This window comes from Scyliorhinus torazame, chromosome 13 (genome assembly GCF_047496885.1).
Source record: "Scyliorhinus torazame isolate Kashiwa2021f chromosome 13, sScyTor2.1, whole genome shotgun sequence".
NCBI classification, from domain to species: Eukaryota; Metazoa; Chordata; class Chondrichthyes; order Carcharhiniformes; family Scyliorhinidae; genus Scyliorhinus; species Scyliorhinus torazame.
The window spans coordinates 186,990,404-187,014,088 of record NC_092719.1 but is presented as its reverse complement, the minus strand read 5'-3'; the positions used below and the strand labels follow the sequence as shown (position 1 = coordinate 187,014,088).

Sequence of the window (23,685 nt, the reverse complement as noted above, 5' to 3'; positions counted from 1 at the left end):
TTTGATATTCATAGAAATACATTTTGGTCAATTAATAACTATCCTTTTGGTGGAGGGAGAAGAAATGAAACTTAAGCAACATCTCTTTGGAAAGACTCATTAACCAGGTTGGCTTATTAGTAGTTAAATAAGAGCAAAATACAGTGGATGCTGGAAATCTGAAATAAAAACAGGAAGTGTTTCTACAGGTCTTGTTCATCTGTGAAGAGAGAAAGAGAGTTAACGTCTCAAGTTGAATATCACTTCTCCTGAAGAAGAATCATATTCTACTCAAAATATTAACTGTTTTTCTCTCTCCCAGATGATGCCAGACTCGCTGAGTATTTCCAGCACTTTCTATTTTCATTATGGTTTATTAGTAGTGCCTAGTGAGGGTCTCCTGTAATCCGGGTTCAACAAAGGGAAGCAAAATTTACAAGTATAATAAGCAGCTCACTAAATTTTAGTAATATTCCTGCACATAAAATTTTGGGGTCTTTTGCCAAGCTGCACCCAAGCTCTCGGGATTTGAGTTAGCTTAATAGTAAGAAAATGCGCACTTCTTTATCAGGCCAACAGAAGTTCTAACAATTGGTATTTTTGACTAGGTTGAAGACTTTCATACGGTGTCAGTTTGCTACAAGTATGTGACAAGTGACTGGCACAAAATTCATTTGAACAATGCAGAAATCATGACCTTTTGTAAGGATAAACTATTGTTACTGGTTATATGCAGTCATTACAGTATCTAGTGTAATTCAATGCATTTCAAACTTTGTATTAACTAGGTTAACCATTACACCAAGGTAAATTCGGGTTGAAACACCATCTGTTCAAAGTGAACCATTCTATTGTGAAATGCTAATTCACTGGACTGAAAGCCAATCAATCTAAATAAGTACAAGAGCATTAAATTATTGCCTTTGCTTAGCAAAAGGTTTCAGTTTCAAACACTGTACCTCATAATGACAATTATTACCATACAATTATTTTGTCATCTGCTCCAGAACCTGTTTTGCTAAGTAAACTTGAGCCTTAAGAAGCTGTATGGCCCCACCTTTCCTCAGCTTCCGTGGGTGAATTCATCACGTGGTGTGGCACTAAGCATGGAGATAGGGAAGGTCATGATTTGATCCCTGGTCCCCACTGGTTTTCTCCTCCCCTCCCACTCAAATGAGAACTGGTAAGTCTAAACAGTGCACAAAAATAAAAGTATCAAATAAAACAAAAAGTAGTGTTGATAAGGAACTCACTGAAACAGAAATAATTAAATCTTATTTTGAGTGATTCAGACACAAAACCAACAACTCACGTAACCTGAAGCTTTATTATGATGTCACCATATTGGTTAATGGTTGTGCCTTAAGAGATGGTTAAATAACAATATGATCTAAATATGGACTCCCATTGGTTGAGTTCACTGTTAAGTGGAGCATCTGTGCCTCATTTGGATCTGTAGATATCAGAACAGTTTCCATGATTGGATCCCAATTAACTCACTGATTACTAAATATTTATCGCTTGCAAAATTTGCAGATTTATAAAGTTCTTTGAACTTGTAATGCTGAACATTGCAAAACATAAACAGTACTTGTGCTGATTAAATACTTACCAGTAAAATTTTGAAAATATGTTGAGCTATTATTAATGATACTGAATTGGAGATTGGAGTCATTATAAAGATGTATTTCATAATTGATAAAGTACCCCAGCCATTGATGAAAAACTCACAGCTTGTGTGCTTCATTAAAAATGTATTTTCCAAATATAATTTAAATAATAGTTAACAAAAATGTTCGGAAGATTTTCTTCTCCAACCTCTCCACATTTTATGCAGTTTCTTCGTGCTGTAGGTAACAGTTTTTCTCATACCTAAATACACATGAAACATTCCATAAGACAATGCTTAAACCTCTAAAATTGCCAATGGCATTTTAGCTGAATGTAATCAATATAATAGTGGAAAATTATTTACAGGAAAAAAAAAAAGAGAAAAAAAAACCCAAAAACTTACCAGCAGTAAGAATTCCTTTCGCACTTTGGGTAAGACTGGAGGATTTTACGATACCAGATACACCTGGCATTTGGAGAAAAAGAAACCAAAGCTATTATTCTAATTTGTAAGGAATTAAGATAAGCTATAAAAGTCCCAAATATATTTTTTAATAATATTATTTTTAACAGTTAAGACTCAAATTTGGAAGTGCAGCTTGGAAAAGATAATGCATGTAAACTAAACTGGCCTTGGGGAGTACCAGTCTCAAATCTAGGGGTGCTCTCCAGCAATTGTCCTCCGGCTGTTGTTACTGTTTTGCTTTCAATTTTGCGTTCAAACTCCCTCCCCGCCAAGTACATGAGCAAAGGTATTTACAACAAAAGCAGCAGAACCTGGACTTTTGCATTAACCGCTTAGCCAGTTTACAATGGGCTGTACAGGTTTAGCTTATTAAATGATGAACAAGGGGATGTCTGACAAAATACAACGTTGCTCATTCACAGTGCCTAAATGCAGGTTTGTGGCCATTATTCCCTATGTCAAACTTCGGGGTGGTACCAATGTTCTCTAAACTCCATGTGTTGTGCACAGTCCTTCTGCCTACCACACAAATGAATAATGTGGTATGTGAATCTCAGTGGATTGGATTGTATTTGTTTACTGTCACATGTACCAAGGTACAGTAAAAAGTATTTTTCTGCAACAGCTCAACAGATCATTAAGTACATGGGAAGAAAAGAAAATACATAATAGGGCAACACAAGGTACACAACCTAACTACATAACACCAGCATCGGGTGAAGCATACAGGGGTGTAGTGTTAATCAGGTCAGTCCATAAGAGGGTCGTTTAGGAGTCTGGTAACAGTGGGGAAGAAGCTGTTTTTGAGTCTGTTCGTGCGTGTTCTCAGACTTTTGTATCTCCTGCCCGATGGAAGAAGTTGGAAGAATGAGTAAGCCGGGTGTAAGGAATTAAGGGTAAGCCAGTGCCTGTGCAACGGCAGTTATGTGAGCCATTCATCCCAATGACTGGCGAATCATATCAAACAGCTGATCTCTTTGGCTGTTTTCAACAGGCACAGTATCAATTATACCAATCTGTGCTTTCAAAACTCAGCATCTAATGCTAAATGTGATTCTGCAATTGGACAGCACTTAATGAACAATCTCAAGGGTGCTAAGAATTAGACCAAAAAACAATTTTAGATTATCAGTTGGGTTTGCAATTTTGCGATCTTGAAGGCCCCAATCTTGATATCAAGGTGTTCAGTGGAAGAGAGGCAATCAATTTCTAAAGTGGTCGACTGAATATAAGTGGCCCACCTATGTTTTGGATAGGCTGCATGGCATATCAGGTCAAAGCTTCGATCATATATATTCCAGCTTTATCAGATGGAGTGTGTTTCTTCTTTAGAGATCACGTTAGTTGCATGTTGCTGGATGAGAGTGCTGATTAGCAGACGTTTGGCAGCAGTTAGCATCTCAATGTTGAGTTGCAGGATACAGAGTGCAGATCCGATCATGAGGGATCTAAAAGAATTCATACTGCTGGCTGCCTAAGAGATGGTGATACCAGGATGTTTGAAGCCTGAACTTGCTGAATTCGGTTTGCTTGTAGGATCACTGGCTTCCCTGGGTTATACCGGGTACTGATGGATGGTGTGACAGCAACCCAAACCTGCTGCTACACAAGGACCTTACCAAACCACCTGCTGCTCACCTCCCATCGTACCAGCCCATCGGTACCAGGAATAACAATAGAGGCTATGTGGCACAGGAATGGAACCAAAATGCCACCATTAAAAAACACTTCCTCATCACAGCTCCCACAGCCCACCCACCCGCTTTCAACCTGCCACACCAACACTGTGCACTACTTAACTATTCCCACCCTGGCCAAGGCCTTTGTGAAGCCAACCAGCACAAGTGGGCCTCGTAGGGAACCTGGACTGCATCTGTGATGCACCCCAATCAATGACTCATATCATTGAAGACTGCCTCCTGACAAAATTCAGCGGAGATCGCAGAGAGCTCTATTAATCCACTGCGGAAGCTATTGCCTGGCCTGGTGATTACAGCGCACACAAAAATAAAATAGAGGGGTGGCCTTGCCAGATGCCGACATTTTCTCCGGAGGATATTGAAAGGGATGACTTTGAAGTAGCTGAGGCTGCTGGGGAAGAGTCTATAGCACCGACCAGGCAGGTCAGATTTACATACTAGGCACTCATTCCACCAGCTTCCACGAGGAGGATGACAAGTTATAGTCAGCATCCTCTTTGACAAGTGCCCTCCATCATGGGTCCACATGAACACCAGCGTTGCAATCCCTCTCATTGCAACTCTGCACTTTAATCTGAGAGTGAGTGCTTACCCATTTGGCTAACCATTGTCCTGTTTCTTTGAAGAATGACAAAACCGTGGGAATATGTGTCCTTATTGAAATGAGGACCAACCTGGAGGAGAGCATTCCAGCATCGCACATCAGATGGCACTGCCTCTTCTCATGACTCTGCAGCATGCCAGTCATCATGGTAGCCTAGTAGAGGCAGGTGTATCTCTACAATCCTTAGTGGACTTATAGCTGTATACCTTCAGTCTGACAAGTTCCTCAAGGAGATCCATCGCAACAATGGGGCTACGCATTCTGTGCCACAGCGCTTGTGAAAATGAAAGGTCACACTTGGGGCCAAGGCAGAGGATGTGATGTAGGTCTAACTCCATTTTGGCATCTCCTAGTCCTTTGTGCCATCTTCTCCTCCATCACATTCACATCTGGCACTCTCAGTTAGGGATGCAGGCGTGCATTCATCCTGACCTTTCCATGAATCTGGACCACCCAAGGATCACAAATTTTAAATGGCCAGTTTGCCCTTACAATTAGCCCTGGCTCTTGCCAACTCTAAAATGCTAAGGCATGAAGCACTCAAGATATTGCTTTGTTGATAATAAAGAGAAATCTTCAGATTCATTATATCCTCATTTGCATGCCATTGCTGCCTCAACATTGTCAAAAGCTACCATCTGCATTTCCAGAGCATGCTCAAAGGCTCCATTGACTGCAACATATGGATATACCATAACTGACCTCAACGAGGGTATAGGTGAGAGGATGCTCCTCAGAATGGCTCAACTCTGTATCCTTACATCGAGAGCCTTGAGCCGCAATGCGGACAACTATAAGGTGATAAAGGCCTCCGAGGGGCAGAGCTTCGGCACTTTAAGGTGGGAAGGTGTTCACACTTATCGCTATGCTTAGCAAATGTGCACTTCAGAGAGTCGGCAACGCGCAAGGCATGCAAATGTGTGCACGAGCAAAGAGTAAAAATAAGGGCTCATAGATTTGCAATCTTGCTGGATGACAATGAGTAAATGGAGTTTCAGGATACATGATCCTTCTCCATGGATAATAGACCTTCACTGTACAATAATGCAGATAAAATGGGCGAATACCTTAGCCTCAGTCGCCAAGAATGAACATGACATGAACCAGCCCACCATGTGAACGAGGTTCCTTCCACAATCAGACTTGTTATCAAGGACGATGCATCACTGGTGTTCAAAGTCACCATGGCGAGGGCAGCACGGTGGCACAGTGGTTAGCATTGCTGCCTACGGCGCTGAGGACCCGGGTTCGAATCCTGGCCCTGGTTCACTGTCCGTGTGGAGTTTGCATGCTCTCCCCATATCTGCATGGGTTTTACCCCCACATCCCAAAGATGTGCAGGTTAGGTGGATTGGCCACGCTAAATTGCCCCTTAATTGGAAAAAATAATTGGGTACTCTAAATTTTTTATTTTTTATTTTTTTTAATTGTGGCGGACACATGCTGTGGGGACATGGAAGGTAACAACATCCACCAGAGACACATGGGGCCGGATTCTGCGTTTCAGAGTGTTGTTTTTTATAAATGTTTTTTATTGGGTTTTTGAACAAAGTATATTTGCCGTTATGTACACAGGATATGATACAAGATATATATATATATATATATATATATATGAAGAGAAGGGCACACACAAATATATCAGAAAAAAAAGTAATAATAAGGAAGAAATAAAAAATCAAATAAAGTAACTGGTAGGGTATTATGCACCAGCTCAACAGCAGCAACTCTGTACACTTGGCAAAATTATTTACAACACATAAGTAGGCATCTGTTTGTGTGTGTGTGTGTGTGTGTGTGTGGGGGGGGGGGGGGGGGGGGGGGGGGGGTAGATATGCATTTGGGTGCCGGAGAAACAATTACAGAGGGCACTACTCGAATGGGTTTGGTGTTGGTTTTGTCACTTGCTTCTCACGGACGGATTTCGCTGCCGTTGTCTCGCGCTCACCTCCGCTTCAGCCGGCCCTCCAGTCTTCCGCCTGGATTCTAGTTTCTCTGTTCCTGTGGATGCCAAGTTTGTTATCGTATCCCTGTCTCTCTCTCTCTCTTCCCCCCCCCACCCCAACCTCCCAGGTTCTCCTCTCTTGTTCCCCGTCTCTTCCCTCTCCCCCCTCCTGTGGTTTGCCTTTCCTTCCTCTTAAGTTCAGCTGTCCCATCTCCACCACCCCCGCCCCCCCGCCCCCTCCCCCATCTCTCCCTCTCATGCTTTGGCTGCATTCCCCTTTCCCCTGATTCTTGGCTACTTGGCTATTCTTCTGCTTGTTCGTTGGCCACAAACAGGTCCCAGAACAATTGGGTGAATGGCTCCCATGTTCTGTGGAAGCCGTCGTCTGACCCTCGGATGGCAAATTTGATTTTCTCCATTTGGAAAGATTTTGAGAGGTCGGACAGCCAGTCTGCAGCTTTGGACGGTGCTGCTGACCGCCAGCCGAACAGGATTCTGCGGCGGGCAATCAGGGAGGCAAAGGCAAGGGCGTCCGCCCTCCTCCCCAGGAATCAATCTGGCTGGTCTGAAACCTCGAAGACAGCCACTTTTGGGCATGGCTCCACCCTCATCCCTACCACTTTGGACATTGCCTCGAAGAAGGCTGTCCAGTCCCCGCAAGTCTGGGGCAAGACCAGATCATGTGGGCGTGGTTGGCCGGGCCTCCTTGGCACCGTTCACATCTATCCTCCACCTCCGGGATGAATCTACTAATACGGGTTTTTGTTAAGTGGGCTCTATGTACCACTTTTAGTTGCGTCAGGCTGAGCCTTGTGCAAGTGGAGGTGACCCTATGCAGTGCTTCGCTCCAGAGTCTCCACCCTATTTCAATCCCCAGGTCCTCCTCCCATTTCTTTCTTGTTGCGTCCAGTCCAGTGTCGGCCCTTTCTACCAGTCGGTCATACATGTCGCTACAGTTTCCTTTATCTGGTATGCTTGTGTCCAGTAATATCTGTCGTGGCGGTTGTGGGTACGTCCTTGTCCCCTTTCGTAGGAAGTTTTGAGTTGCAGGTACCTTAGCTCGTTCCCCCTGGCTAGCTGGAATTTCTCTGTCAGTTCATCCAGTGTTGCGAGCCTGCCGTCCGTGACTGTCAGTGTCCCTCCATCCTGTCCCCACCTTTTGAAGGTGGCGTCAGTCAGCGCTGGTGTGAAACCATGGTCAGCAGATGGGAGCTTTATCCGACATTTTGGTCGGGCCAAATTGCTGCCGTAGTTGGTTCCAGGACTGGAGGGCGGCTATCACCACCGGGCGGCTAGAGTGCTTTTTGGGTGAGGATGGGAGTGCTGCCGTGGCGAGGGCCCGGAGGGAGGTCCCCATGCAGTAGGCCTCTTCCACGCGCACCTACTCGGCTTCTGGCTCCTTGATCCATCCCCTTATTCGCTCGGCCGTCGCCGCCCAGTGGTAGAATTGTAGGTTTGGGAGGGCTAGCCCCTCCCTGGATTTTGTTTTTTGTAGGACCTTTATCGGGATCCGAGCATTCTTCCCCCCCCATACGAACACCATCATTAGTTTGTCCAGTGCTTTGAAACAGGCCTTGGGGATGTAGATCGGGATGGACCCGAGGAGGAAGAGTTACCTGGGCAGCACGTTCATTTTGATCGTCTGAACTCTCCCCGCGAGGGAGAGTGCTCCATCTTTGCAGGTCCTTTTTTACTTCCTGTGTCAGACTGGTGAGGATCCATTTGTGGATCCCTTTCCAGTCATGGCCGATTTGGATCCCCAGGTAGCGGAATTTGTGTCGGGCTTGTTTAAACGGCAGTCCCGTTAGTGCTGCCCCCCCTACTTGTGGGTGTACCGGGAAGATCTCGCTTTTGCAAATGTTGAGTTTGTAGCCCGAGAAGGCGCCAAACTCTTTCAGGAGCGCGATGATTCCGTCCATGCTGCTTTGGGGTCCGAAATGTAGAGGAGCAGGTCATCTGCATAGAGTAAGACTCTGTGCTCTCTGCCGCCCCTTTGGATCCCCCTCCAGCTTTTTGCTGCTCTGAGCGTGATTGCTAATGGTTTGATCACTAGAGCGAACAGCAGCGGGGACAGTGGGCATCCTTGTCTGGTGCCCCTGTGCAGCTGGAAGTATCGGGAGTCGGTGTTGTTTTTCCTGCTGATGTTCCTTCAGCGCCTCGGCAAAGGCTGCCTTCCAGTTCCAGTTCCCCTCTGGCCCAGGGGGGAAATACTCCTGTCTGACAAGTTCTTTTTGTTGTGGCGAACCGTCCGTTCCCCCGTTTCGTGCACCGATTAGCTCGTCTGAGCGGGCTCGCACATTGCCCAGTCTGCTTTTGGTGCCCTCTCTCCCTCTGCTTTGGCTCCCTTGTGGCATTTTTTTCCCCCCTCCCCTTTTCCGTTTCAGAGTGTTGACACCAACAGAGACTCCGTGGACTTTCACACCAGAAAAACCGGCGCCAAACGTGCACCGATTCTGCTACCAGTGAGGGGCCAGCACCGGCACCGTATGGAATACCATCGAAACCCACCTCTCCGACCCAGGGCACAGTTGGCTGTCAGCGGCATGCGCAGCTGCATGGTTGCCTTGCCGGCTGCAGTAATGATGTTGCATACCCATATAATAATAATATTTCTTGTCACAAGTACGCTCACATTAACACTGCAATGAAGTTACTGTGAAAAACTCGTCGTCACATTACGGCGCCTGTCCGGGTACAGAGGGAGAATTTAGGATGACTAATTCACCCAACAGCACGTCTTTTGGGACTTGAGGGAGGAACCCGGAGGAAACCCACGCAAACACGGGGAGAATGTACAGACTCTGCACAGACAGTGACTCAAGCCGGGAATCGAACCTGGGACCCTGGCGCTGTAAGGCAACAGTGCTACCCACTGTGCTACAATGCTGCCCCTCCCCCCCTGACCCCACAGCACACCTCCTGGCCACCCCTCACTACTCCCCCCAGCCCTGGGAGAAGACCCCCCGGCCAACAACACGACTGTCAGCGAAGTATGGCGGTGCTGGACTCTGTCCGTACATCCTCTCTATCTCAGCAGCCACACCAGGTGAACGATTTGTGAGAGCACACGTGGACCGTGCTGTCGTGAACTCGGTCTGTCGGAGGCGGAGACTGCGGGTGGGCCCACTATTGATATGCAAATAGTGTTGCAACTAAGCGTGGCGTGTGTTGCTTTGACGCCGTTTTGAGGGAGGCAGAGCATCGCGATTCAGTGTCGGGAGCTATTTTCCGCCTGATCGCACGCCCCGATTTCGGCGTCGGCTAACCGAGAATCCCGCCCATGGTTTTGACACATGCAATAAGTGAAAGGAGGGACCATGGTGTCACACATTCTGCTCATCATAAAGAGGAGGCATATACAAAATGGATGCGATTCTATTTACATGGTTGACAATTATATACATGTTGTTCTTGGGCACTCCCTCAGGGTCGAGGATGACTTGCTTCCACTCCAGGGGAGGTGGGTTCAGCTTGGCTGATTATTCCAATCCTGGAACCGCAGACTCTGCCACTGGTTTGGTAGGTGGTGTTTGATGAGGTGGATTCTGCAATTTCTTTCCGCTGTTTACACTTGGCCTCTCCGTGACACACGAGATGATTGGCACCTTCGCGGATGTTTCTTCTTTAGTTTGTGTAAGAGAATTCCCACATGTCGGTGGGGTGTTGCACTTATATCGGGAGGCTTTCAGAGTGCCCTTTTGGCGTTTCCTCTGTCCTCCTAGTGATCACATGCCATTGCAGAGCTCAAAGTAGAGCACTTGTTTTGGGAGTCTTGTGTTGGTCATGGGGGCAATGTGGCCCACCCATTGCAGCTGGTTGAGCATGACCAGTGCCTCGATACTGAGGATAATGGCCTGGGAGAGGGCGCTCACGTTGGTACACCTATCCTGCCAGTGAATTTGCAGGATTTTGTATCCCTCCAGTGATTTGAGGTGTCTGCTGTACACTGTCCACATTTCTGATGCATACAGGAGGGCGGGGACCATGGCTGCTCTGTAGACCATGAGCTTGATGCTGGGTTTGAGGTCTCAGTCTTCAAATACACTGTTCCTCAAGCTTCCGAAGACCGCACTGGCACATTGGAGTCGATGCTGGGTTTCATCATTTATGTCTGCTCGCACAGAGAGGAGTGCCCCGTGGTATGGGAAATGGTCCACATTGTCCAAGGGCTCACCGTGGATCTTGGATGGTCACAGGGCAGTTGTGTGTGGCAGGAGCAGGCTGGTGTGTTTTCCGGATGTTTAGTCTGAGGCCCATTCTCTCATATACCTCGGTGAATGCGTCAACGACGGTTTGTAGCTCGGGTCTGAGAGGGTCACAGCTTGCATGTCATCATGGAGCAGACGGATAACAGTGACGGATTCCTGAGGGCAGCTGAATTTGGGGAGGACGTTCCACAATACCTCACAGTTGACACAGTTGCGATCCAAGAAGGCCATGAATAGAGGTTGATGCTGCTCCCTGCACATTTCCTGGATTTGTCATGTGCTGAAGATCATGTCAATTGAGCCTCTTAATGGGCGGAAGCCGCACTGAGGCTCAGGGAGGAGCTCTTCAGCCACTGGGAGGCAGCAGTTGAGGAGGATTCTCGCGATGACCTTTCCCATGGTGGAGGGTAGGAAAATCCCACTGTAATTTCCCTAATTGGACCAGTCTCCTTTCTTGAAGATGGTCACAATTAAGCCATCTCGGAGATCACCCGCCTTGGCTCCCTTTCTTCCAGACATGGGTGATGAGGTTGTGGATTCTTGTCAAGAGTGCCTCTCTGCCACAATTTAATACTTCTGCAGGGGGTCTATCTGTGCCAGAGGCCTTGTTGGTTTTCAGCTGTGAGATGGCTTTTTCGACCTCACGGTGCGCTGGGGTTCAGCTGAGATGGTGGCGAGTAGCATGTTGCGGGATGGTGTCGAGGGCACTTGCATCGAAGGCTATGTTTTGGTTGAGGAGGTCTTCAAAGTGCTTTCTCCACTGGGCGTTGACTGCCTCTCTCTCGGCCTTTGATGAGTGCCTCTCCATTTTTGACTCCCACTGGGGTGGGTTCCTGGGTACTCGGACTGTAGATGATTTTAATTGCGCTGAAGAAGCCGTGCGTCTTGTATATTGCAAATTTCACTTGCTAACAAACAGTTTTACATCCAAAAACAAAAGCTTTGACATAGGGTCATCTGGACTCAAAACATTAGCTATTTTCTCTCCCTACAGATGCTGCCAGACCTGCTGAGAGTTTCCGGCATTTTCTTTTTGGTTTCAGATTCTAACATCCGCAGTAATTTGCTTTTCAACAGTTTTACATCCCTGAAATTATTGGTTTTGTCCAATTGGACATTTCCAACTCGAACCAGAGATTAACTTTGAGCTCCAAAGGTCCAAAAGGCTGCTTAATCAATCTGAGGTTTTCACGTGTACCATCCCACCTACCGACATTCGCTGATCTGGTAGCGCAGTATTAACATAGATATTGAATTCAGCCTTAAAGAAATATGATAAATCTTATTCCTCATGTCAACATATAAATTCAAAATAAATGTCCGAAATCAGACAATACACTCGTTTACTGTACATCAGCCATCCACATTTTTCAGGCATCATCTCATTTTGAAATTGATTCAACAGTAAAATATTTCAATGCACACGGGAAAATATAATGGGCAGAATTCTCCGGCTGCACCTGCCCGGCGACCGGAAATTCCTGTCTGTGGTGTTCTTGTGGCGGCGGGGCGGAAGTATCTAGCCCAATGAGTTGGATTGGGAGATAACGACGATACTCGTCAAACTCTGAAGTCATAGCCTACCTTTATGGCGGGAAATTCGAGACTCGGGCAGCACCCACTGACCAGGCAAGCTGCAGTACTACTGTTATAGTCGCAATCTAAATGGGATTCATTCTCATTTAAAAATACACCTCTCCCCCAATTCTTACCTTTCCTTTCATAAAGTGCATGCAACTTCAACTGCATCAGGCAGTACTAGGTAATTTAGACAATCTGAATTCTCCCTCTGTGTACCCGAACAGGCGCTGGAATGTGGCGACTCGGGGCTTTTCACAGTAACTTCATTTGCAGTGTTAACGTAAGCCTACTTGTGACAATAAAGATTATTATTATAAGCTTTCCTCCACGTCAAAAGACCTCATGCTGGCTATCATTGTCCGAGAGGTCCCCATTGTAATACCGCCTTCTACAAAATGCGCGCTACAAACAGAACAGAACCAGATCTATATGTAATGCTGTCTTGATCCCACTGCCATTCCAAATATAAAATTTCATAATGAAACATGGGCCGGAATTCTCTGGTCACACGATTCTCTTTTCCCGCTGGCAGCACAACCCCACTGGTGGGTTTCCCGGCATCAATGGGAGATCCCATTGACAAGCGGCGGGAAGACAGAATCCCGCCGCCAGCGAACTGCTCGCTGCTGAGAAGCACACGGCTTGCTGGGAACCGAATATTCCAGCCCATTGTATTTGTGTATTGGCTAGGTATTAAATTTAACCTTATGAATGTGCACTTTGTGCACTTTCTTTTGTGAAAAGGATCAGTTTAGGGTCGCAAAAATTTACCCAGAGAGAAAATGGAAAAAAAAGATCAGGTGATCTTTGGGGATCATTTTTGGCGACCCATTTTTCAACACCCGCGACCCACCTGTGGGTCGTAACCATCACTTTGAAAAACACTGCGCTGGAGGGCACCAGCCAGTTTTGGTCTCCTCCTATGGGGCAAGTGTGCCTCCCTTGGCATGTGGAGCTGGAAGTGATGGGGTCACAAGCAGAGGAGATTGGGGTCTGCTGGACACTCCCGGAGTCACCTGCGTGGATGGCACTCTAAATGTCCTGCTGCTGGTCTCCCTCTCTAGAGTGCCCGAGGGCTCCTGGCTGACTCCTTGAGAAGGGACAGCTGGGGTGAGATAGAGTTGACTCGACCCCCTCTCGCCACCAATGGATCCCACCAATGCCTTCATTGATAAAGTGCAGCTCCTGACGCAGTGAAGGAACTATGTCCAGGACCAAGGTCTCCATGGTGGCCACTATCCTACCAGTGTCGAGGTCTGTGTGTTGGCATGCCGGCACTATTACCTCAGACTGAACACGGGTCGACTCTCCTATCGTATATTGCAATCTGTGGAAAGCAGCTGACAACCCTTCCTGACATTCGTTGAAACTCCTCCAACTGATTTAGAACCGAGCCTGGAGGCTTGTCATCAGACTTGGACTCAGCAGAATCGTGGCCTCCAGCAATCCTCTGAGTGCCAGAGACCACAGATATCCTTGCCTCTGCATGCTGAGGACCAAATTGTGTGCTGTACACACCCGATTGTGACTGTGAGGTTATTCTAGAACTAAGTCCAACTGAGGTGTAAGTCTCTGTGCTGGTAGTTAGGGTGAGCACTGTGACAGATCTTCAACAGTGCTCTTCTCTGCTTCCTCATCTGAAGTGGCGTAAGGCTGGATGTGATGCCTGGCTGATTGATGCCATTGGGCACTTTCCAGAGTTGTCTCTGAAAGAGAGATAACTTAAGCATGGCAAGCAACTGGAAGATAGAATAATAGACTCACAGTATCGTTGTCTGAGGGATGAGCTGGTGCAGGGTCCACTCTTGGGTGTGCGCCGCCGATCTCACCATCACCATATGCACGACCATCCTTACTGGCTGGTGCAATGGCACGTTCCTCATATGGAGTGAGGGCCTTAATTTCGGCCACTTCACTCCCATTCTGGGACCTCTCTCTCCTATTGTGTGCAAGAACATAGGGGGCTGAGGGGTGACTTGATTGAGGTGTACAAAATTATGAGGGACCTAGATACACAGGGGAGGCTTGTCTCCCCTAGCGGGAAGGTCAATTTCCAGGGAGCACAGATTTAAGATGATTGGTAGAAGGATTAATGGGGAAATTAGGAAAACTATTTTTACCCAGAGTAGTAAATGTCTGGAATTCACTGCCTGAATTGTTGGCAGAAATCCACAACTCATGGTGCCTGGATCTGCATCTGAAATGCTGTGACCTGCAATGCAACAGACCGTGTGCTGGAAGGTGGGGTAAGAATGGGCGACTAGTCCCTTTAGCCGGTGCAGGCACAATGGGGTGAATGGCCTCTTTGTGCTGTAACTTTTCTATGGTTCTATAAAGACAAATGGAGAGTGTGTGAGCAGGACACACGCCAAGGGCAGATGCCTGACTTGTGTGCATGGTGAGTGGAGCAGTGCACGGGATGAGGATGTGATCAACACAGGATATGAGGCCAGATGGAGATGTGAACTGTGTGTGAGAGAGTGAATGGTGATGTCCCTTGAGCTGGCAGTGTGTGAGATTCCTGTGGAGTGTCATCCTGCGAATGCCTGATGGGCTTATGGATGTGTGAGTGGAGAGTGATGAGATTGTTGACTTCCTCTGCCAGAATGGATGAGATCATTAATCTTCCTCATTCACTAGATTGCAGACCTTTTCTGTCTTTACGTTTGCACTGACCTCCAAATGTGCCACCTCAAAAGCTGGGGTGGTGGCATTGGTTGACCTCCATTACTGGGTAACAGCACATCCTGTCAGGTGGCCCAGCGAAGTGTCATTACATTTGGGAGCAGTACACTTCTTATCTTTCAGTCATGTCTTCCCTGGGCTGAAGGCAGTGAGAAGGATGTGTGCAGGTGCAGTTTAAATATGGCGCCAGGAAGAAAGAACCACTGAGGTCGCAGTGAGGACGTCAAATCAGAGGCCACCCACCCTGATCCGACGTGTTTCCTGTTGGTGCTTAATTAACAAGGCAGGAAGTGGAAAATACGGCGTGTATTGTCCATTCTGCCCAGCAGGAAAATGCCGCTCTTCCCGCCCACCACGACACTTAGAACACAGATGGGAAAATCTCACCCTGTAATGTACTTATGTCATGGATTTTTACAAATTATATAAATAAAGTAGATCACCTTTTGAAAACAAAAAGTCTCCCAGGACCTACCCAATGGTGGCTTCTGTCACTATAGTCAGCCTAGTCCTGAGGGTGCAGAAAGCTGTCTTGCTAGTATCCAGAAAATTTGGGGCTAATGAAACTTCAACTTCTAATACATTTACATGCAAATGCCTGAAAGCATTTTATGGCAAAGTTCAATGCTCATCATCATTAAAGGAATGTGGTAATAACAGAATATTTCAAGCTTACTCTCAGCACTAGTTCAGGATGTCTAAAAAACATTACCATGCAGTGAAACTCATAATGAATAGTCTTTTACAGTATATGTTGAGAATTCCAGACATGGTAATCCCTTTGAATAGACGTCTTATTGCATTTTGATGACATCACAGGTAATAGGATACATCATCTACACAGAGTACAGAAACAACCCACCAAAACGTCTGCTTTTAAAAAAATAAATTGTTACTCGAGGCTCAAGTTCCATAATGGGATTTGCCAGTGAATCAAGTTACAACCTGAATTTACAACCTAAATGTTGTTTACATTTAATCAGGATTTTGCAGATGTACAGTCAAATGCTTTAGAAGGCAATACAACAGCAATTAAAAGATCACACAAGAAGCTTACGTTCCCGCTTCCAGCTTGGATGTAAACAGAGTCAACAAAACAGTTCATAAAATTACATTTTCAAGAAACATTTTAGTACTAAATCCTGTTGCATTTTGAAATAATCAGAACATGTAGTCTCTCTGGGTAATTTTGTTAAGGGCTCCTTCCAGGGTGAACTGTGATGCAAGACATTTTACCATATTTCCATCAATGGAGAAGATTATTATTAGCTATGCAATGATGTTTTACAACATTAGGTTTGTCTCATTTTAAATTAAAATGTACAAATAGCTTATAAGTATATCAAAAAGTCCCACGTCATTAAAAGTTTTACTGGAGCAAATCAAACCTCACCATGGTACAACTTGGTAGCTGTATTTTTGAAACAATTCACAGGGAAGATTTAATTTCAAACATACCGGGTGGGAGCTTGTAGAGGTGACAAGGGTTTCAGTCACCGGCAGGAGGGAACTTTGCCTCATCTCTTTTTGGGAAGGCCCACTGTATCTTGTGCCGCTCAAGCACTTGACAGGCCAACGGCGGACCTCCCAGGGCCTCCAATCAGACACTGTGGCATGGAACAAGGGACCCACGCTGCATGGGTTTGCTTGCCCTGCAAGTTCCCTGCACGGTGAGACTATGCTCGCCGCTGGGCAGAATGAAGTTCTTAAGTGGATATTAATTGCCCACTTAAGAGCTGCAATTGGTGGCTCAGTGGGAAGGCCATCCACAGTTGTCCCGCCATGGACTTAAGCGGGGTGGAAGCCAGAAGGTGGGTGGGTTAGCCACCCGCATTCTTCCGCACGATTAAATGCCACTCTCCAAACATGCCACAAGGGGAGGGCAATTTGTAGAAAACATACAAATGGTTTCTCTGGCACGGAGTCTGTCCCTGTTGCTCAGAAGGGAAGGGGGGGGGGGGGGGGGGGGGGGGAGGAGTAAAGCATTAGTCATTGGAGACTCCATAGTTAGGGAGATAGATAGGAGATTCTGTGGGAACGAGAGAGACTCGCGTGTTGGTGTGTTGCCTCCCAGGTGCCAGGGTGCGTGATGTCTCAGATCGTGTTATCGGGATCCTTAAGGGGAGGGGGAGCAGCCCCAAGTCGTGGTCCACATAGGTACCAACGACATAGGTAGGAAAAGGGATAGGGATGTAAGGCAGGAATTCAGGGAGCTAGGATGGAAACATAGATCTAGGACAGAGTTATTATCTCTGGGTTGTTACCCGTGCCACGTGATAGCGAGACGAGGAATAGGGAGAGAGAGGAGTTGAACACGTGGCTACAGGGATGGTGCAGGAGGGAGGGTTTCAGATTTCTGGATAATTGGGGCTCATTCTGGGGTCGGTGGGACCTCTACAAACGGGATGGTCTACACCTGGACCAGAGGGGTACCAATATCCTGGGGGGGGGGGGGGGGGGGGGGGAAATTTGCTTATGCTCTTCGGGAGGGTTTAAACTAGTTCAGCAGGGGCTTGGGAACCTGAATTGTAGCTCCAGTATATAGGAGGTTGAGAGTAGTGAGGTCATGAGTAAGGTTTCAAAGTTGCAGGATGTACCGGCAGGCAGGAAGGTGGTTTAAAGTGTGTCTTCTTCAATGCCAGGAGCATCCAGAATAAGGTGGGTGAACTTGCGGCATGGGTTGGTACCTGGGACTTCGATGTTGTGGCCATTTCGGAGACATGGATAGAGCAGGGACAGGAATGGTTGTTGCAGGTGCAGGGGTTTAGATATTTCAGTAAGCTCAGGGAAGGTGGTAAAAGAGGGGGAGGGGTGGCATTGTTAGTTAAGGACAGTATTACGGTGGCAGAAAGGACGTTTGATGAGGACTCGTCCACTGAGGTAGTATGGGCTGAGGTTAGAAACAGGAAAGGAGAGGTCGCCCTGTTAGGGGTTTTCTATAGGCCTCCGAAAAGTTCCAGAGATGTAGAGGAAAGGATTGCAAAGATGATTCTGGATAGGAGCGAAAGCAACAGGGTAGTTGTTATGGGGGACTTTAACTTTCCAAATATTGACTGGAAACGCTATAGTTTGAGTACTTTAGATGGGTCTGTTTTTGTCCAATGTGTGCAGGAGGGTTTACTGACACAGTATGTAGATAGGCCAACGAGAGGCGAGGCCATTTTAGATTTGGTACTGGGTAATGAACCAGGACAGGTGTTAGATTTGGAGGTAGGTGAGCACTTTGGTGATAGTGACCACAATTCCATTGCTTTTACTTTAGTGATGGAAAGGGATCGGTATATACCGCAGGGCAAGAGTTATATCTGGGGGAAAGGCAATTATGACGCAATGAGGCAAGACTTAGGATGCATTGGATGGAGAGGAAAACTGCAGGGAATGGGCACAATGGAAATGTGGAGCTTGTTCAAGGAACAGCTACTGCGTGTCCTTGCTAAGTATGTACCTATACGGCAGGGAGGAAGTGGTCGAGCAAGGGAACCGTGGTTTACTAAAGCAGTCGAAACACTTGTCAAGAGGAAGAAGGAGGCTTATGTAAAGATGAGACATGAAGGTTCAGTCAGGGCGCTCGAGAGTTACAAGTTAGCTAGGAAGGACCTAAAGAGAGAGCTAAGAAGAATCAGGAGGGGACATGAGAAGTCTTTGGCAGGTAGGATCAAGGATAACCCTCAAGCTTTCTATAGATATGTCAGGAATAAACGAATGACTAGGGTAAGAGTAGGGCCAGTCAAGGACAGTAGCGGGAAGTTGTGCTTGGAGTCCGAGGAGATAGGAGAGGTGCTAAATGAATATTTTTCGTCGGTTTTCACACAGGAAAAAGACAATGTTGTCGAGGAGAATACTGAGATTCAGGCTACTAGACTAGAAGGGCTTGAGGTTCATAAGGAGGAGGTGTTAGCAATTCTGGAAAGTGTGAAAATAGATAAGTCCCCTGGGCCGGATGGGATTTATCCTAGGATTCTCTGGGAAGCTAGGGAGGAAATTGCTGAGCCTTTGGCTTTGATCTTTAAGTCACCTTTCTCTACAGGAATAGTGCCAGAAGACTGGAGTATAGCAAATGTTGTCCCCTTGTTCAAGAAGGGGAGTAGAGACAACCCCGGTAACTATAGACGAGTGAGCCTTACTTCTGTTGTGGGCAAAATCTTGGAAAGGTTTATAAGAGATAGGATGTATAATCATCTGGAAAGGAATAATTTGATTAGAGATAGTCAACACGGATTTGTGAAGGGTAGGTCGTGCCTCACAAACCTTATTGAGTTCTTTGAGAAGGTGACCAAACAGGTGGATGAGGGTAAAGCAGTTGATGTGGTGTGTATGGATTTCAGTAAAGCGTTTGATAAGGTTCCCCACAGTAGGCTACTGCAGAAAATACAGAGGCATGGGATTCAGGGTCATTTAGCAGTTTGGATCAGAAATTGGCTAGCTGGAAGAAGACAAAGGGTGGTGGTTGATGGGAACTGTTCAGACTGGAGTCCAGTTACTAGTGGTGTACCACAAGGATCTGTTTTGCGGCCACTGCTGTTTGTCATTTTTATAAATGACCTGGAGAAGGGCGTAGAAGGATGAGTGAGTAAATTTGCAGATGACACTAAAGTCGGTGGAGTTGTGGACAGTGCAGAAGGATGTTACAAGTTGCCGAGGAACATAGATAAGCTGCAGAGCTGGGCTGAGAGGTGGCAAATGGAGTTTAATGCAGAAAAGTGTGAGGTGATTCATTTTGGAAGGAATAACAGGAAGACAGAGTACTGGGCTAATGGTAAGATTCTTGGCAGTGTGGATGAGCAGAGAGATCTTGGTGTCCATGTACATAGATCCCTGAAAGTTGCCACCCAGGTTGCGAGGATTGTTAAGAAGGCGTACGGTGTGTTAGCTTTTATTGGTAGAGGGATTGAGTTTCGGAGCCATGAGGTCATGTTGCAGCTGTACAAAACTCTGGTGCAGCCCCAATTGGAGTATTGCGTGCAATTCTGGTCGCCGCATTATAGGAAGAATGTGGAAGCATTGGAAAGGGTGCAGAGGAGATTTACCAGAATGTTGCCTGGTATGGAGGGAAGATCTTATGAGGAAAGGCTGAGGGACTTGAGGCTGTTTTCGTTAGAGAGAAGAAGGTTAAGAGGTGACTTAATTGAGGCATACAAGATGATCAGAGGATTGGATAGGGTGGACAGTGAGAACCTTTTTCCTCGGATGGTGATGTCTAGCACGAGGGGACATAGCTTTAAATTGAGGGGAGATAGATATAAGAGAGATGTCAGAGGTAGGTTCTTTACTCAGAGAGTAGCAAGGGCGTGGAATGCCCTGCCTGCAACAGTAGTGGACTCGCCAACACGAAGGGCATTCAAATGGTCATTGGATAGACATATGGACGATAAGGGAATAGTGCAGATGGGCTTTAGAGTGGTTTCACAGGTCGGCGCAACATCGAGGGCCGAAGGGCCTGTACTGCGCTGTAATGTTCTATGTTCAGTATCTTCCTTTTCCCCAGTCCGAAAGGAATCTAGGTCACTAAGACAATAACACATCAAATACCACGGCATGGCTGTATTGAAAGTTGTACAAGTCCTCTTTATAATTCAATAAGTAAAATATCAAATCTATCACACTTACTTTGCTGTATTAGTGATCCACAGTCTGGGTCCTGGGCTACCTGAAGCAAGATCTCCTCTACATCTCGATTTTTTCCTGGTTGGTCTACCAAACGAGTTATCTCTTGTTGAACAGTTCTGGGCAAAGCCATCAGCTGATTGAACTGGCCTTCTGGGCTTTTATCAAGCTTAAAAAATGAACATAATTGATTATCATTGTTCAATAATGGGGTTTACACCAATTAATACTACACAATATTGCATCCAACTTGCTTTCAAACTAAAGTGCCGTTACCTCTAATTTACCCAGTTGTTGCTTGTAGACCACTTGAGGGCAGTCCTGTAAAATGTTATTGTATAGTCTTTGGAAGTTTTCCATGTTTGCACTGACAATATTCATTACTTTTGATCGGTCTTCCCCTATAATCATTCTAAAATCACCTTGATTTAAAAGAACATTAATTCCGTTACAAACAGTGTTCACACAAATTCAAACTTCAGTCTTACATTTCTAAAGTGGCTGTTTTTGTGATAACGATATTCGAGCAACTTATGTTTAGATTGTACCTTTAAAAGGTAGAGAAAAAAAATCACCAGCTGTTTTATGGACATTGTACCAGGATGATTGAAAGCTTAGAAATGAGGAGAGAAGCGGAGAGGCTGGTGGGAGGAGTAGCAGAGAACAGCCATTCACAAATGGTGGGGCAAAGGGTTGGGGAAGAACCAGGGAGGAATGCCGCATTTTGAAAGGTATATGGGGCTGCAAGGCGCTACAGGTATAAGATGGGATAAGGTCATGGAAAATGTTGTAAATGAAACAAGGAATGCAATGGATAAACAAATAAGCAAAAAAGAATTCAGCTAATGTGTTTGAATGCAATAGATTTAGTAAGAAGATTTGCTTGGATTTTCGATTTCTATTCACTGAATTAATCTAAATGGAGTCAACTGCAATTACAAAAACAAACAAACCTGAGTAGGAGAGTCCAGCGATACGAACATATAGCTCCTCCTCAGTAAAAGATTCTGGTAGCATGAGAAAAGCTGTAATCACTGCACTTTTTAGATTCCTAGCCAATGCAGCTTGTAATTTGCCGTTTTCATTTTGGATTAATATCTTCACCTGAAAACAAACATAAATTTCAGTGATGCTGTGCTGTGGCTATCTCAGTACAAGGTATATCATTGAATATCATAGTATCCCTACAGTGCAGAAGAGGGCCGTTCGGCCCATTGAGTCTGCACCAATCATCCGAAAAAGCACCCTATCTCGGTCCCATCCCCGTAACCCCACAGGGGTAATTGAGCACGGCCAATCCACCTAACCTGCCCATCTTTGGTCTGTGACACGAAACCGGAGCAGCTGGAGGAAGCCCATGCAGGCGCGGGAGGAATCTGCAAACTCCGTACTACCAGTCACCCGAGGTCATTAAACCTGGGTCGCTGGCGCTGTGAGAAGATAACATCAGTACATGGAACCACTGTTGCGGAGTCAGATGTCCATTTTCCCGAAGAGCAAATCAATCAAGGCAATTTTTTATTCAATTGATACAAGGAAGCAGAGGCCTGGAAACAATTATCTAATTGTTCTTTTTCATGAGGTTTATTGCACAAAGACCTCAATTATGCAAAAGCAATCTATATTAAGGAGGAGATTTTAATCAAAAGCTTAGGCACGTGGGGCTGAATTTTATGGTCCTTTCTGCCGTCAGGATCTTCCAGTCCCACCAATGGTGACTCCCCATGGCGGGTTTCCCAGTGGCACGGCTGGCAAACATCACAACAAAACTGACATTGGCTAGACTAATGGCGAGCCGTCTGTCACCGAACACTACAGGGTGGGGGGGGGGGGGGCTTGCCTGTTACTCTAGGAATGCAACCATATACTCTTATTTGTAAAGGCCATTTTTGTTTATTTACAGATCTGTATACATCTCAATACTCAACATTAAGTTGTACTTCTGCTTCCCACTAGATCACTGTTACTTAACAATGTAATATTGCATTGCGTCTTGGTTACATTAGTTACATCAGTATCAGGCGCTCCCAAAGTCTTTATCCCAACTATATACATCATTGGAGGATAGTGTGCTAGAATTTCTGGTGAAATTAGGAGATTCTGATCTTGCGGAAAGAATTTCCAGCATCCTTGTTCCAGCATAATTGCTGGCCTTGTCGCAACAGTTGCTGTTGCAGCTCATAATTTCCACGAGGTTTGGTAGGAACTTGCTCACTTGACTGACATTCCAAGGAATTTTTGTTATTTTTTCTTTTTAGATAGCAATCCAATTCTCTTTTGAGTACCTCAATTAAACCTGCCTCCATCACCCACTTTTTCACCAATTAATTTTTGATGCTCTTGAGCGTGAACAGTTTTTCAATATTTAACCTGTCCATACACTTCAGGATCTTGAATACCTCTGACAAGTTTCCTCTCAGCCTACATTTATCCATGAAAAACAGTCTCACCCTCTCCAATCTATCATCAAAGCTCTGGTTCTTTATTCCTGGAATCATTCTTGTGATTTGCCTCGGCACTCCCTCTAAAATTTTACTTTAATATTTTACTTTTATTTTAGCATGTTATTTTAGAAAGCTTAATTGCTTCAGAACGGTTCTGGAAGTGGCAATGTAAATTCCATGCTTAACCTAAATTTTGGACCTATTGCTACTTCAGTAGTTTGGCTTGTAGATTATGATCTGTATTCTACTGTCCATATGTCTGCTTGCATCTGCAGCATCCACAATGTCACACCCTCGGCTGAATCTTCAATCTTTTACCAAAGATTTCTTTGTTTTTCATTTAAAATTTTTTTTAATTTTTTATTAAAAAGAGTACCCGATTCATTTTTTCCAATTGAGGGGCAATTTCACGTGGCCAAACACCTACCCTGCACATCTTTGGGTTGTGGGGGTGAAACCCAAACAGACACGGGGAGAACGTGCAAACTCCACACGGACAGTGACCCAGAGCCGGGATGGAACCTGGGACCTCGGCGCTGTGAGGCAGCAGTGCGAACCACTGCACCCCCATGCCACCCTTAGATTTGTATGTTTTTCAGGTCTGCAGTCTCCTGGGAGTTTTTCTGACTCCTTATGCTCTATCTATTGCCATTATATTCCATCTTAAGTTCAGGGGCTAGATGGGATTTACTTAGGGTTTGCCTGTTACCCTAAGAGTGTTACATTGCCACTTCCATTGCCTCTTATTCGTAAAAAAAATTGTTTATTTATAGATCTTTTTTTTTTTAAACCAATTTTATTCAAACTTGTATCAAAGTAGGTTACAGCAAATAAACACCCCGGGAAACATTCTTCCCA

General features: G+C 45.7%; 1 protein-coding gene across 3 annotated transcripts in view; it reads right to left on the bottom strand.

Annotated features, from left to right (window-relative positions):
• Nucleotides 1–1,287: 1,287 nt before the first annotated feature.
• tamm41 (TAM41 mitochondrial translocator assembly and maintenance homolog) overlaps nucleotides 1,288–23,685 on the bottom strand; it is a 45,448-nt gene continuing 23,050 nt past the window's right edge. For all 3 annotated transcript variants that reach the window (XM_072472585.1, XM_072472587.1, XM_072472586.1), the window contains 5 exons: nucleotides 21,337–21,487; nucleotides 20,660–20,805; nucleotides 20,387–20,552; nucleotides 1,994–2,056; nucleotides 1,288–1,851 (listed from right to left, as the gene is read on the bottom strand). In XM_072472585.1, the coding sequence (XP_072328686.1) occupies nucleotides 1,763–1,851; nucleotides 1,994–2,056; nucleotides 20,387–20,552; nucleotides 20,660–20,805; nucleotides 21,337–21,487 (615 nt within the window). In that variant the 3' untranslated portion in view covers nucleotides 1,288–1,762. The remainder of the gene's footprint in view (nucleotides 1,852–1,993; nucleotides 2,057–20,386; nucleotides 20,553–20,659; nucleotides 20,806–21,336; nucleotides 21,488–23,685) is intronic.